This window comes from Pieris napi, chromosome 22 (genome assembly GCF_905475465.1).
Source record: "Pieris napi chromosome 22, ilPieNapi1.2, whole genome shotgun sequence".
Classification (NCBI taxonomy): domain Eukaryota; kingdom Metazoa; phylum Arthropoda; class Insecta; order Lepidoptera; family Pieridae; genus Pieris; species Pieris napi.
In genome coordinates this window covers 2,167,028-2,184,440 of record NC_062255.1, presented here as the reverse complement: position 1 = coordinate 2,184,440, position 17,413 = coordinate 2,167,028, and the positions used below count along the sequence as shown (strand labels likewise).

At 34.5% G+C, this 17,413-nt stretch overlaps 1 protein-coding gene across 1 annotated transcript in view; it reads left to right on the top strand.

The window, feature by feature from the left end:
* Positions 1-15,584, top strand: part of LOC125060646 (neuropeptide CCHamide-1 receptor-like) — a 153,397-nt gene extending 137,813 nt beyond the window's left edge. The window contains exons 6-9 of the mRNA XM_047665634.1: positions 4,011-4,114; positions 5,655-5,792; positions 8,274-8,387; positions 15,450-15,584. Of these exons, the coding sequence (XP_047521590.1) occupies positions 4,011-4,114; positions 5,655-5,792; positions 8,274-8,387; positions 15,450-15,510 (417 nt within the window). The 3' untranslated portion in view covers positions 15,511-15,584. The remainder of the gene's footprint in view (positions 1-4,010; positions 4,115-5,654; positions 5,793-8,273; positions 8,388-15,449) is intronic.
* The last annotated feature ends 1,829 nt before the right edge of the window (positions 15,585-17,413 follow it).

The window sequence follows — 17,413 nt, the reverse complement described above, 5'->3', positions numbered from 1 at the left end:
GAACAAGTATACTGCGCATATCGAAAATTCCCGTTTGGAAAAAGAATAGCTCTTTCCTACCTCCACGTCTTGTAACTAAAGTACCCTATTGTATCCTTCCAGCAGTTTGTTTATGCTATGGAGAGGTATATATTGAATTAAAACGACCCATTTTTAAATTTGACCAAACTTTTTAAGTATGTTTTAATTTTCTTTTTAATTATTTTTTTTATTACTATGTAGGTTAAGAAAATTGTAAATACTGTATATTTGATTGATATGATAAACGGTATGTTTAGGTTTTCTTGCTCAAAATGTGAGAAGTACTATTATTGTGTTATCTATCCCTCGTTAGGCAAATTGACATCTTCCTGAATTAATAAAGTTATGCTGACGTGGTTTTGTGAGCACGTGTGTTACATTTTAAATATTTTATTCGTTTCGCTATTTTTTTTTTAAAAAGTAGAATGTTTCGAGATTTTCCTTATATTGGAACGATTGGAACGAAGTTCCTTATCGCGCGTTGTGAAAGGGGGCTAGACGGAAAAAATTCTTACGAAAAGTTGTCACGACACTTTTTTGCTATTTGCTATTGTAATACACCGGTTCTCGTCCGATCACCGAAGTTAAGCAACGTCGGGCGAGGTCAGTACTTGGATGGGTGACCGCCTGGGAACACCTCGTGATGTTGGCTTTTTTTTTCGTCGTAAGATTGGTGTCGAGAAAATCTATCATACTGTTATGATACCAATTAACATATAAATTAATCGAAAGGAATTTCGTTCCATCCGGGTGTCCCTTGACACCTCTAAAGTTTTTTTATTGAGGTTTTTTCGCATTTTTGAATTGAATAGGCTCCAAAACTACTAGACGGATTTGAAAAGTTCCTTTACCATTATTATCTTAAATTATCCCTGATTAACATAGGCAAAGGTGAAACATGGTGTAATGGTTGCAGCTTACAAACATTGTGTAAAACAAAAAACTTGGCGATTAAAAAGAGTGGCGGAGAGTGTATTGCCAGTTCTTCGTCCGTTTTACTCCCTTAATTTGATAACTGGCAGTAAATGTGAAAATAGAAGCATTTAATACGTATTTCTTTATTGACGTGCATAAGTGTACATTGTGTTACCTAAGTGAAAGTGATTTTGAATTTGAAATAATTATTTTTAAAACATAGCGCTCCGTATGAAAACTTATATAATGTAAGCCTATATATATATAAACTATTGTCATTATAACAAAGTAATGTACTACAGTTTTATAAAAGACATCAATATCTACAACAACATGTATGATACTGTCTTATTATAAGTATCCAGCTGTGCGGAAGCCAGGACTGAACGCTTGTTAGAAATACAATAGAAAATTGCCTTATTATACCTTTTATCTTGAAACGTAGATTTAACGTTTATTAATGACATAAATAAATAAAAATAGATGCGTGGCGCTACAGCCTTTTTAGGTCTGGGCTTCTGTATCTGTTTCATGATCATTTGTTAATTTAATAGGCAAGTAGGTGATCAGCCTCCTGTGCCTGACACACGCCGTCGACTTTTTGGTCTAAGGCAAGCCGATTTCTTTCTATGTGCGCATTTCACATTCGCTCAAACGGTGTGGGAAAACATCGTAAGGCGACATATTATGAAACAGATTCAGAATTCTGAGGCCAAGACCTGAAGAGGTTGTAGCACCAGTGATTTTTTTGATTTAGTGTGATTCGTGGACGCAGTGTGAAACAAAAATGTCCATCCAAAATCAATTAAATGAAATCCATAGCCAATTTTCTCTTACACAAGCCACCTGGATCTAATGCGGGCCAGCAGTTTATAGCAGTCCTAACATCGCATTTGGGGTCTTTTGTGTCGCTTGCCTTTTGGTCCTTTCGATGACGTGACTCATTTTTTTCATCTTGAAGCCAAGCCGCATATCCCGCTTTTCATTTTCATTTTTTTGGCCTACTTGGCTTGTGTTGTCTCGTATTTTTTTTTAGAACGCATACAAAACAAAAATACATATTACAAGAGTATAAATAATTCAATTTGAAGTTTCTTAGGACTTCTAACCAGAAAACTTTGTCTAGAAGTCTTAAAAAGGTCTCTTAAACAATATTATAAGGTGACGAAAGGTCTAGAATAAGTTAGGGCTTTATAAAAACTTTATCAGTTAGTTGTTAGTAATGGATATTTGAAATACATTTATTTCAAATATTTACAATTTCTACTTATATTTAATAACTTGAATTATTAAAGACAAGGTGGCTTTATAAGGTGGGCGAATATTTAGAGTTTAGACTATAAGTTTGACAAAAATAATAAACAACTTAACATTTGCATGCCTACGTATATTTTAATATAGCTATTTTTTATAATTAATTAGTCTGTATAACGATTTATTTATTTATAACTAAAGTAAGTAATATAATCACTAAATAAAAACTTTATTAATTATACATATTCTATTGTTAAATTATTTTACAGACTGGTCAAACATACAATAAAAGAAACCCAAAAAACTTGATTTATTTGTCTTTTGTATGATATATTATCATTTGTTATGAATTCTAGTGATTTTTCAGTAGTTTGTAACGCGAGAATTTAACGAACCCAGGTTTAGATATTTGGCCTAGTGGCTTCAGCGTGCGACTCTCATCCCTGCCTTGCGATTCTGTAACTCACTTTTCGAACTCTCACAGCGGTTTTCGCAGCGGCGGTCGCGCTCAAATCAGTCGTGAAGCAGTCATTTTACGATTTGGCATTCTGATAAACAATAAACTGCAAGCTCCCTCCTCTTGTCAAGACGTAATGTGAAATTGCTTAACAGAATACCATGAGATTCCAAAAATGACGTGATTGACGAAGGGAGCGTTGTTAGTGCGAGGTGAACTCATGGATTAACAGAATCGCACGGCTGAGGTCGTAGATTCTCGAGCCTCGGCTGCACTGATGGACTTGCCGTCAATGTGCGCATCAAACTCTCGAACGGTGAAGAAAATCATCGTGTGGAAACGGGCATGTCCAAATAATCTCGACAGCGTGTTTCAGGCAGAAGGCACTTATCTGATTATTAAACAGATACATAAATCTGAGACCCAGACTTACTTACTTAGGGGGCGTCCATAAATTACGTGAGGTGTTTAAGGGGGGGAGGGGGTCGAGTCAAATCTCATTTAATCTTACGTTGGAGAGAGGGGGGGGTCTCGGCAAATATCACGCAATTTTTTTTCTGATTGAAATTTTTTTTAGGAAAACTAAAGGTCATCTCTACAACTTCCCGCTAACTCCATACCTAAACGCTCAACATTTCACTTATTTTGTTTTTGAGCTCGAAGAGCTCAATAGTACGAATTCTGTGTTATTTTGAGTACTCCGAGCTCAAAAAGATAGCGTTTACGTAAGAAACCCACATTTTGAAAAATCTCACGTGAGATTGGGGGAGGGGGTTGAATAAAATCTCACGACATCTCACCAGGGGGGGAGGGAGGTACAGAATATTAAAAAAAACACCTCACGTAATTTATGGACGCCCCCTTACTAATAAAACTTTCATTTGTTTCGGCTACGATTTAAATATCTGCTCTGTGTTTAACGGATTTAAATTATTTTCGTCTTTTATTGACATAACCTTTACACATTTAAATAAAAAACTTCCGGATTAAAGTTACGTATTATTAGAAATTTACAATTATTTAACATAATTTTAAATTTATCCGACGTTTAGCGTGCTTTACAGCGTGCGTGGTCACGGTGACTGAAGAAAAAAGGTGTTGGATCTCAAAAAGTATCACAGCTGTAGAGAAAGTTGCATTATCTGTATTTATTTCCCCGGAGTTGGTATCGATAATCCATAACTTTAATCCGGTTAAAACGTTTTTTTCTTTAAATTATTTTCGTCAACTTGTGTTATCGATGTTATATTATATTAAAATACCTTTTATGTGTTTTTAATTAACTTTTAAATTTTATCTACTATTACTGAAGTACACATTATTGTAATAAAATATAGAAAAGGAATATTATTTTTCTTTTCAGATGCGAGCTAGAAGAAAAGTGGCTTTGACGGTGCTAGCGTTCGTAGTTGTTTTCGCGGCGTGTTTTCTTCCGACACATGTTTTTATGATGTGGTTCTATTACTGGTGAGTTTTTTTTTTTCATATAGCATTCAAAATTTTAAACTTAGAATAAATTAATAACATCGCTCATCTAGCACGCTGTGCCCTGCACGATCCAGGTGCCGCACTGCACGATTTGGATTTTTATTATAAAAAACAGCAAAGGATACTCTTAAACTCCTTGCCCCCTTCCATATTCCCTAGACAGTTTAATATAGGTTCATTTATGGGGCGATTAGATAGGCATCTCCTGCCTTGCGATTCTGTAACTCACTTTTCGAACTCACACAGCGGTTTTCGCATCGACGGTCGAGTGTCATCGAGTGTCAGGAAGCAGTTATTTTATGAGTGAGTTACAGAATCGCAAGGCAGCACAGGTGCTCTCAAATAGGCATCTCACTTCCAAACGTGTAGTTCGGTAAAAAAAACAGGTTTCTACTGCCGCACTTTGTGATTGTAAAACAATTATCGCGCCTTGTTTAAATTTTCTATTACAAAATGCTAAATTTAAATAAGTAATTAATTGAAGTAGTTAATTTTGTTTTTGAGTATTATATTATTGTAATGTCGACGCTGCGGTGGACGAATATTCAGACAAATTTGTTCCACCGCCACATAAATATTTATAATTATTGTAAATTAATAAATTTAAAAAACGCTTACTAATTATCAACAACGGAATATTCTGTTTAATTCATTGTCTAAACAGAAACAAGGTTGATGTGTTTCGAGGTTTTAATTATTGTTATGTAAATAGAAAAGGCTCTTCATTAAATTTACATGCCCTGAGCGATCGTATTTTGTTTTAATAAACAGTATGTTTATATTCGACGGTTGTAGGTGAAATTGACAAGACATTCGTAGATTAAAGTCCTATTATATATAATGTCAACCATATTTAGTTTCATCATCGGACGTCGAGGCAGAATAGGAAGAACTCGTATCACTTGGACGTCGTTCCACAACTGAGGGTTTTTTGCCGAGCACCACCACTGTCGAACCACTGACATTTTTCCGAACCAATTTGTTTTAGGAAATTCAAGAAAAAAAAACAATTATTAATAGGCCCGCAACGCACTTGCGAGCCCTCTGGCAATGTTACTATCTATGGTCGGTGGTATCACTTAACATCCAATGAGCATCTTGCTCATTTGCCCCATTTAAAAAGCTATGATAATTTGGTTAGAGGCACACATCTTCCTTTATCTCCCAGTTTAATGTGACATCATTTCTGGCCGAACAGCCCTGCGATTCTGTAACTCACTTTTCGAACTCACACAGCGGTTTTGGCATTCTGAAAAGGTGGGAGCTTGTAGTTTATTTTTTATCAGAATGCCAAATCATAAAATGACTGCTTCACGACTAATTTCAGAGCGACCGCCGAATGCGAAAACCACTGTGTGAGTTCGAAAAGTGAGTTACAGAATCGCAGGGCAGATACTACTTATTCCAAACGCTTATATGAAATTTTAATCTTACCATAAATATTTAAAAAAATTATCATTCAATTATAACATAATTTATTTATTAATTGCGATTTATTTTTATTGAATTTATTTCCTAGTCCAACAGCCCAAGAGGACTTCAACGCCTGGTGGTCAGCCCTACGTATAGTCGGGTTCTGTTTCTCATTCCTCAACAGTTGTGTCAACCCTATAGCCTTGTACTGCACTAGCGGTATATTTCGGAAACATTTTAACAGGTAAATTTTATTTTAAGTGTTATATTATTTAGTTGAATTTATTTATATGTAATCTTACTACACATCTATACTAATATTATAAAGAGGAAAGATTTGATTTTTTGTTTGTTTGAAATGAATAAGCTCCGAAACTACTGGACCGATTTCAAAAAAAATTTCACCGTTGGCAAGCTACACTATTCCCGAGTGACATAGGCTCATTATATGTTTCATTTTCAAAAAAATTAGGGATGCTTACTAAAACTTGAATAATCTAACCCAAGGTGTAAAAAAATAAACAAAAAACTTCCTTCAATCGCGTGCGCTGCGAAAACTATTAATGATAGAACAAAATGATGTATTACAATTTTTCAGGACACATCACTATCTATAAAAAATGTCGCGAAAGCATGTCTCTATCTTTTATAGTTACGTCACAATAAGCGTCCTTTTATTAATTTAGAGAATAGGAAGAATATAACAAAAATCATAGCCACAGCAACGCTTGGCCGAGTCTACTAGTATATATTTGCGATACCAAGGATCAAAACCAGTCTGTTGCACAGATCCCCGTTATCAAAGACGTTGCGCTTACTGAATGCTGTCTCCGACACTATCGACATATTTATATGTTTGCATAGTGAGTTCACAGTAGCGATATTGTGTATATTATGTGTTTAATATTATAAACTTTACTAGCTGCGAACTTCGTTTCTCCTTAATGTGATTTTAGTTAGCCTACCTTTTTAGTACATACCAACATGGAACATTTTGCTATGCTTCCCCGGAGACTGTTCGGTTTTCCGAAATGAAAACTTTTTAGGTTGTTCAGTGAATTTTTCTTTATATATAAACCTCAGAGTTCAAGTCAGTAATTTTTAATATACAAATAAAAAATAGGAGCTGATCGTAGAGGGGTGAAAATTAAGGGTTGTATGTATTTTTGTATGCTGTATCATAAAAAAGGAAATCAAAAAATTTTGTATAAAACATATAATTTTTCTCGACATTATCGTAATGGCATAGTCTGTAAGGATAATATATTTAATTCTGTAATAAAAAAGTATTATCAAAGAAAAACTTAGACAATTTACAAAGCCAAACAAAATATGCGAAACATTTTAAGATAGAAATAAAACTGAAATTACTACTGCTAAATAAAGTCAAGGTCTTAAGGTAGGTTCTTAAAATATTTCTTCACACCCTTTTTGGTAAGAGAAGTTCATCCATAGATCCAATTTGAAGCTAAAATAGGAGATTCATTTTTATCTGTCAAGTAATCAAGCATTAATTTCATAACCGACACGGACCGCTTGCGAACGAGGCTTTTAATTTAATTAAACATATTGTATGCCGCTCATAAAATTATCACTAACTACTCTACAAATTTATCAATGTGACATATATTTTATAATTACAATTAAATAGAAAGACTTTAGTAATAACACCCAGTTTTGTTATTATAAAAACATCGATCAACGCCGATCCAAGTTATACGTTTTTGTTCCACGCGATTCCAGATACGACATCAGCCCTGCGATTCTGTAACTCACTTTTCGAACTCACACAGCGGTTTCAGCCGATTTAGAGACTGAATACGAATATAAAATTTCATAAGAATCAGTCGAGTCGTTTCAGAGGAGTATGAGAACGAAGATTGTGACACGAAAATTTTATATATTAGATATTTTTTGTATGTTGTATTCTCTGTATATGGTGTGCATTTTAATAATAAATCTCCTTTAAACATAACTTCAACGCAATAAATTCGTATTTAATATCTCAAATCTTTTGTGATATTCCAACGGCTATAAATTTCATAGGGACATTAAACTGTTGGTTTTGACACGGTATTATTGGATTTACGGTTGGCATTCGACGTGACTCCTACTTATTTCTCATTATTGCTTCGAAATATTTCATTCGGACCTAACAAATTCTCTAGCATCGATCAAGCGCTTTATCTAATATATAATAACCATTTTATGTAGACCTTCGAGCTAGTTACGAACCATCTCGATCACGGCAACGTTGACCAATCCCTTTCCGAGCGGCTTGATCCCTTGGCGTTGTGAAGAGATGTTGTGTCACTCGGCATCTTCTACCGTATTTACCACGGAGAGCGTTCAGAACAGTTGTTCGGATTAATGTAGCTGAGTTTCATCGTCGAGGCAGAATACGAAATTCCACCCGTATCACCTCGACGTCCGTCGTTCCACAACTGAGCGTTTTTTAAGACTCTTTTTGCGGCACGTCACCACTATGTGGAACCAGCTGCCCACTGAAGTATTTACGAACTAATTCGACTTAAGGCCTCTAAAAAAGAGCGTAGCAATTCTTAAAAGGCCGGCAACGCACTCGCGAGCCCTCTGGCATTAAAAGTATGGACGGTGGTATCACTTAACAGCAGGGAATCCCACTACCCATTTGCCTGTTCGTCTGTTGCCCGCCCATTGCCACTTTTATTTTAGAGCATTCATAAAAATATATTATTATTTACAGATACCTCTTCTGCCGCACCCCACCAGCACATGGTACTCGAGGGTCACTATCATTGTCGACGTCTAGGAGATTACACTCAAGTCGGAAGACCAATATTAGCATGGTTCCAAGAACGTAAGTAATCTATGGTAAGAGTGGTACATGGCGGAGAGTGGCACACAGATCTTAAAAGAATGAGATGAGATAGAAATGTTTAAGTATCTGATATTAAGGTTTTTATTATTGTTAAGCCTTATGTAAAGTTAAAGGTAACGACGTTTTTATATTAAATATTGATATATACTATATTTGGTTCATGTTTTATAGGGTTTTTGATATCCGTTAGTCTAGCTTTGTATCTTTGTAATAAAGTAAAAAACAACTTTTACGTTACACTAAAAAATACAAGCTCCTTCAAATAATCATACAAGGTAAAGTGGCAGGTAGAAGGAGACCTGGCAGACGCATGTGTTGGTTGAAAAACTTTAGACAATTGATTGGCCAAAGCACCAAGTCGTGATTTAGAAGTGCGGCATCCAAAATTAAACTAGCCATGATGGTCCCCAACCTTCGCAAGGAGGTAGACATAAGAAGAAGAAAAAACTACTGAAGCGATTGGACCCATTCTACCACCGTTTAAATCTTACATTATCCTGAGTAGACTATGGAGTGTCTACACGACGTAAAACCTAGCTAAGGATTTGAAATAAAATAAAAACATTTTCAAAACAATTTTAAAACTAAAAGACCCTCTTGCATCAGCCCTGATGGCTGGAAGTCTTCCACAGTCCGCTTCACAAGAAAGTTTCTTTTGGGAAGTAGCGAACTGTGGAATCGACTCCCGGTGGGAGTCTTTCCTGGGAGGTAGAGGCCACCTTTGGTCTGTCGACTGTCCATTTTGAGCATCCCATAGGCTTGTTTGGTATACAATAAAAAAATATTGGCGTTTGTAAATCGTTCTTTTGTCGCTAGTTGCGGGAAAACGCCCATTCCGGCCGAGCTACGCTCGCCAGAACAGCCCAAGCTGAGCTGTAAAGGCCCTAAAGGCCAACAGCGAGATTCCTTAAAAAAATATTATTGTTCGAAATACATAATTTTAATTTTATAATTTGATGAGAGTGTACGAGTTATAAAACTCAGGACTTATTATTATAGTACGAATTGTGCATCGACGGCCACTGAACCGTTCTTTGTGGTACAATTATAAATGTACCCCGTACTAATTATACCCTGATGATGTCACAGAGTACTTATCAGAGCAATATTAAATCACAACTTTAATAGCAATTAAATTTATTGATCGAGTAATCCGTTCGTCATTTGAAGCGTAATGTCGTAAACTTGGGCTTACGAAAAGGTTCTCAAGTTCTACGAAAAGCTCCGTCGTAAGCTTACTAGAAAAAGTTTAATTTTTTGTTATTAATATTTATGAAAGCGTTATATACGATGAATAGAATTTCAAAACACAATCAGCTTTGTCAAAATTAATAATAACTAATTAGTTATAATAACAGTAACGTAGTAATAATAAACTATTTAAGAGAGTTTATTGCCAGTTCTTCTCTTCCGTTCTACGCCCTTGATTTGAGAACTGGCACTAAATGTTAAGTAAGAAGCATTTAATATACATCTCTTTTTTGACGTTCATAAGTGTACTATATTATTAAATGATTTTTGACTTTTGATTGTCTTTAAAAATCTAAAAATCTCCCTTTAAAACTGCAACTACTGAGAAGTATGTATATTGGAAAACTACGTTTGTATGTATTCCTGTCTCTTCTTAATTTTATTATTTTGCAAATAAACTATAAATCTAACACACCCTCAAAACATCCAGTTCAATAAATGGATCATATATTGATAAACTTCATCAGTACATCTAACTCTTCGGCTACATTCTTATGATTTAATAAAAAGCTCAAACTCAAAATATCTTTATTCAAGTGGGTAACCAAGTACACTTATAAATTGTCAAGTTAAATAAATTGTAAAATTACATTTACTACCAGTTAAAAGTAAGTCCATACTAGGAAATCTTTGTATTTTAACTTCAAAACAGCTGCTTATTTAGCTCAAACAAATTGGCTTTATTGTATTCAAAAGATTTACTTCCTTATTGTTTCGGAAGCGGATTATTTCGGAAGTTATTCAAGCGTTGATTTATTTATGGATAATGCCTTTGCTATGAACAAATAATTTAATTGTTCTTTTCATACAAATTTTGCAATTTGTTTAATTGATACAAACAATGCTTTTGTTCTGAATATGCTCGGATAACTTAACAAAAACGTGTTAACATAATATTCATTATTTATTCAAAGGTGAAATGTATGAACAATGAATTTCTTTGCTTTTGTGTTTTTATTTGGTACAAATGAATTATATTTGTATATTATATTCGTGTAGTCAAATTTGTATTAAAATAGTTTGTTAGATAACGTCATTGGTATCTTTCTGTGAGCAATTAATGCTCTAGGACGAATCGTAGCGTTAGAAGAGAGGAGAAGATATCTCCTACCTCCTATGTAGTGTTTACTGCATCAGAGGTTTCGAGTATAACAGTTATGCAGTTCAGGCCTTGGTAGAAAGCAAGAGCGACCCCGTAACGCGGCTTTGGAACTACTCGAGTTTCAGTGGGTATTGCTCACCCATTCTTTGAATAGCAGAGATTCTGGTGTGGGTCGAGTCCCACAATCCCCAGTCCCACGATCCCCAACCCCCGAAAGTTGTAGGGATACCTACTCCTACAACTTTCGGGGTTGGGGAACATACGAAAATTGCATTTCCACCTCAGATATAAAGAAAAAAAGAGCGTGCGTACAAAGTACACATGTCAGAAGTGAAACTTCTTTGGAAAACTAGTTTTTAAGTCTTGTTCATATTTATACAAATCTAAAAATTTCCGAGACTTAGAGGGAGGGACAAAGGAAGATATGTTAGGAATTTAATGAATTTAATTGTCATTAAAATATTAAAAATTAATACAAATTATAAATTTAATTTTTAGAATTTATTTGTTTGATAATAAAAACACGTGGTATTTTAGTTTACAATTCGTCATTTGAGATTTTAATAAATTATTTTGCATAAAATACTAATATTTCATCTATTCCCTTTACGAAATTTTAATTTTAAAAATAGAATTTCTATAATGTAATTTACCCTTCCCACTCTCTCTCTCCATCGGTCTCAATCGCTCTCTCCCTTTTTTTCGAGTCCACGCTGCACATCTTCGTGACGTTTTCGTAAAAATTTTCGTTTCAAAATGTGTTGTCATAGGTATCAGAAACTCTAGATTGATAGGGTATCTGAACATACATACACAGATTATTTGTAATTAGTTATAGAAAATAATTGTTTCCTAAATATCGTGTTTCGGAAAGCACAGAAGGATAACCTATTAATTTAATGAAACAGACTGAAATGTGCCGCATGCTTGATTAGATGTCGTGACTTTAAAAGGAACACAGAACATTGTAGCCAAATTGAACCTTGTCTGAAGTTTGAAGTTAAAAATAGCCTTAACTAATCTGTGGAATTACAGACTGAAAACGCATCGACCGTAAAATAAGATCGAATACCGCACAAAAGCTTAGATTTCCAAGCATTCTCCAATGCAGAGCGATTACAATTCGTCACGTACACTCGTTAACATCTGTTCACGTCACACATTGTGCGATTTCTTTCAAGGACTCGATTAAAGATGGCGCCAGCTGATTTAATTAAAGTCTTTATTTGTAGTAATTGAACTTCTGATTTATTCAAATCAATGGATTCCTTTTTATAAAAAAAGGGTGCGTGAACTTATGTACGCGCATTTGGCATTATTAAAAATAGTTTTTGATTGCATGCAAATAATTAATTACAATTAAATAATCAAAGACTGGAAAAGGAGTCATTATAGTCAATAAAGTTCAGTTTACATTTGAAAAATTAAATAAATAAATATTTATTATTATTCTCTTACATTAAGTGTAACATAAATTCTATTATTATTCGAATGTTGTTTTTAAATTATGTCCAATGCCGTAGCATCTTCCTTGGGCAACTTCATTCTGTTAATTTTTTGTCACGGGGCGCGCGCATCGTAAAATTTCACTCTCATAAATTTTTCATAACGCGCCTAAAGAAGTATAACTTCAAAAAACATAACAGTGTAGATACTTAAATTGAATAACTTTCTAGTCTGTAGATTAATATTGACGCACGACTAATATTGAACTAATATTCATTCAGATTAATAATTGATATCTAGTGGACCCTATGAAGGGACTCCCTAGTGTGGGGACTCGCCATAGTAAATTTTGTCATAATTTTTTTTATTATTATTATTTAATTTTAACTTTAATTAATTTTTCTGCAATTGTTTAAAGAAGCTACTTTACATTTAGCAAATTATTATAATAATACAATATTGCTAGTACCAAAATATTTAGTTTCAAACTGGCTTTGCGTTCATGAATAAAAACAGCAATAGCTTTTCATAAAATTGCATCTGTCTTGCCAGATACAGTCATCACTTCCATCTTTGTGGTAAACAATGTACAAATGTAGTTCTTTTCTCGATTTTAAGGCAGTTAATAAAAATAATATATGAAATCTAGATTGGCATTGTTCTATTTTTTTAATAAGAAAACATAACCTTACGAAATACTACTATAGAGAAAAGTAATAATACCGCAATATATTGCAATTTTAAGCTGTATATATGTCGCAGCCAAGTTGCTAAATAAGCCGTTCAATCAACAGCCTAGCTTCTTTACTAAACAGCGCAGTTTAACTAGCGGCCTAAATGATATTAGTTATTTAAATAAACAGCTAGGCAAATATGGAATAGCTTGGATCGATGACGTTTCATTACTTTTCTTGTCTGTTTATTTCAATTTAAATCCACTTTCTGTCACCTAGCGCCTGTCAATATGGCGTCGCTCATGATTTCCAAAGAAGAATCCATGTTTCATCTTTTTTATTTCTATCACATGGTCACCGTATCGTACAAATGGCCTCAGCATTTGCCAGCCAGTTTATTAAATGTTGTAACAAACGCTACGACTGAATTTCCTTCAGGCCGCTAGTTAAACGACGCTGTTTAGTAAAGAGGCTAGGCTGTTGATTCAACGGCTAACTAAGCTAGTTGGCTGCGACATATATAAATATTGTTACAAGTAAAGGATGGTATGCTATTTTATTAGCTTGAAGACATAATAATTATAATTTTAAGTATTGTAGTGTACACATCGTACCCCAAAAGGTCTCCCCCACAAAGATGGGAGGGTATGGGACAGGAATGAATGGATCTTAATCCATTCCTCCACTAGTGGCCTATGTATTTTGATGTATATTGACAGATATATAGATGATACAGATATTACAAAATGTATCAAACACGAAGCTTCATTATAATTGCTTAACTTTTCATTTTGTAAATTCAGACGATACGAAGAACTTTGTTAAAGCAGACATCCTTTGACATATGAATTTCCTTCAGGCCGCTAGTTAAACGACGCTGTTTAGTAAAGAGGCTAGGCTGTTGATTCAACGGCTAACTAAGCTAGTTGGCTGCGACATATATAAATATTGTTACAAGTAAAGGATGGTATGCTATTTTATTAGCTTGAAGACATAATAATTATAATTTTAAGTATTGTAGTGTACACATCGTACCCCAAAAGGTCTCCCCCACAAAGATGGGAGGGTATGGGACAGGAATGAATGGATCTTAATCCATTCCTCCACTAGTGGCCTATGTATTTTGATGTATATTGACAGATATATAGATGATACAGATATTACAAAATGTATCAAACACGAAGCTTCATTATAATTGCTTAACTTTTCATTTTGTAAATTCAGACGATACGAAGAACTTTGTTAAAGGAGACATCGTGTAACATTCACTAACAATTTCACGAGAATTAAACGCCCAACTTTCACAAGCTATGTGCAAGTTACCATCAAATTATGGAATGCCAAAGTTCGATATTGAGTAATGCGAATCTCGACTTCGCCGACAAAAGCAAATTCTAAATTAACTCGGGTTGTATTTTTATGTAACGGGGCAAGAGGCTCACCTGATGATAAGAGATACCCATAGACACATTGCCAGAGGGTTGGCAAGTGCGTTGCTGGCCTTTGTATTTTAATTAAAATCATCATCTAAAAGCACATTGAAGTTTCACACCTGCGTTGTTGACATCCCCACTATACGATTTGGTTCCTCGTTTTTTTAAAAAACAGCAAAGTAAAGAGTGGAACTCTTGGCCCTCTTCCATCTTCCCTAGACAGTATTTTATGGGTTTAATTGAAACGGAGGATTAATAGGTCCTGGACAGCCCAGCCCTGCGATTCTGTAACTCACTTTTCGAACTCACACATCGGTTTTCGCATCGGCGGTCGCTCTCAAATCAGTCGTGAAGCAGTCATTTTATGATTTGGCATTCTGATAAACAATAAACTACAAGCTTCCACCTTTTCACCGCTGTGTGAGTTCGAAAAGTGAGTTACAGAATCGCAGGGCTGCCCTCTAAATCGGACTTCTGGTAGCAATTGGAAATATTACTATATCTGTAAGGTATTTTAAACAGATATTTATTTATTGTGTTTACATACAAATAACATGAATTGAAGAGGCAATGGTAATTAATTCTTTTGGTATCATGTTTATTAATTAATTTTTGCAACACGATGTTTAATGAACGTGTTACGGCCAAAATAATTGGTATTCTACCTGATTTATTTTCATAAAGATAATAAATATTCATTGGGCAATTACAAACCACTTACAATTTTAATACCAGTAAGTTAACTCGAAAACTTGCTAAAATTGCAAATGCGAAAGTAACACACCATGATCCCACGCACAAATCTTCAAAACTATTTCTTTTGGCAGACGAAAGCACCGCGATGCTGCTCTTGTCGTGGTTTACTTCTTGCACTGATGGGTTTTAAGTTAACATTAACTGGAAATCTTTCAGTCTACTTCACAAGACATTTTCTTTTGCGAAGTAACGAATTGTGAAATCAACGGTGGTGGATCTTGGAAGACACAACCTCCGACTGTTTAAATAAAACTACTCCTCCATCAAAGGCCGGCATCGCACCCACTAAAATGGGTCTCCCGTCGGCTCGCCCTATAACATACAACCAATAACATTTGCTGAATATTTAGAAATGTATTTCAAGCTTATTATTTTACAGGACTAGTGTCGGACGAGAGAGCAGCATTCGTCTTCTAAACAACGGTTCATCGAAACTCTGAGACCGGCGACGTTCGCGTTGTATAGCGAACAATAACCAGGACTTTCATACTAAGATGTAGGCTTAAATAGGTATTCCAGCCCTGCGATTGTGTAACTCACTTTTCGAACTCACACAGCGGTTTTCGCATCGGCGGTCGCTCTCAAATCAGTCGTGAAGCAGTCATTTTATGATTTAGCTTACGATAAACAATAAAATGACTGCTTCACGACTGATTTGAGAGCGACCGCCGATGCGAAAACCGCTGTGTGAGTTCGAAAAGTGAGTTACAGAATCGCAGGGCAGCACGAACTCTATAAATCGATAAAGCTCTTAAATCTGTTTTGCCTACGAATCAACGAAACGTTGTAATTTACAATTATCGTACCACGTGACCAAACGACATCAGCGCTACAGATAATACGGTATTTCGTGGTTGACGTCATAATTATTGGAAACGGCTCTATCTAAATGGCTTAACTATTGGGAATTGCACAGTAACATACAATGTATGAAAATTGTCTAAATCTTCAATGTTAATAACATAGGTAATGCTAACAATGCTTTTATGAATATCAAGAATGCATTAAACAAAACTGAAGCGGCTTAATTTGATACTTTTATATAAATAGAGCCGTCTTCAAGGACCGTTACTACAAATGTATATAGCTATCTATAAACTTAGTTTTAAGAACAGATCACAAATGATATTATTTGAATTTTTGTCAAAAAGTTCGTAACCTTTTGATTTCCACTTAAAAATATCCAATAGATATATTTTTCATACCAGTCTCGTGTCTTTGCAACTAAAATGCGTCAACGCCTTTACAAAATATAAAGCCTGGCTAGAAAAGAGATTTGTTTTTTCCTTTACTCAAATTGCAATTATTTTTTATAATTATTGTTTCCATCGGCGAAAGTATGTATCCTTTCCAACTTATATTTTTATATACGAATTTTTTAGCACACAAAAATTAAGCAAAACTAATTCAATTTCTAGCAACCCCGCCATTTTCCCACACACTTTTCATCACAGAAAAGTTGAACAATTGTACAATGGACTGTGGTCAAAGGGATTAGACAAACAAAGTTTAACAAACGAGAAGGGATTTACTTAATTAATTACAAAATGTATCAAATGAAATTTTGAATGGATGTGTTTTTATCGAGGAAATGTTGACTCATGTTTGATGAACATGTTATTACAGTGGAATCTCTATAACTCGAACCTCGTTAAGTCGAAATCATCAGTAAGTCGAAAAAAATTGCCATTCCCTTCAGCTGAACCCAATACATACGCGGTATCTCGAATTATTTAGACTTTGTATCTCGAACTAAATGTTATTACCCTACGAAGTATTAATAATATATATTTATACTCTATAACTTGAATTCCCCGAAATAATAGCAAAAAAATCCAAAGTCAATTTCGTTTCGTGGGTTCGGGGCTAGAAGAATAGAATTCTATAGTTCTTGATTTGCGCACGTGCAATAAATACATTCATAATTTGTTTAGAGTACAGTTTAATTTATAATAAACTCGAAAACTCTTTAAGTTGATTTTTTTGCATTTCCCGTGACATTCGAGTTATCGAGATTCCAGTGTATTTTATCTATAAATTAAATTAAATAATAGGTATAAATTGCATAGTATTTGCATGTAAAGTCTTTATGTAAAATAAAAAATAAAATAAAAAAGCCTTTTTATTTCTTGCAAAAGAACAGAGTTAACTTAATACTATTTTTACAAATATATTTTAAGAAAGTAAATTAGACAATTATTATTATTATTATTTTTTCCTAATATTTGTATATATTTCTCAATTATTATTTTGCAAGAACCCTTCCGCAGGTGTAGGCCTCCTCCAGGGATCTCCATGTTTCTCGATTTTGGGTGAGCTGCATCCAGCTCGGGCCAGCCGTTT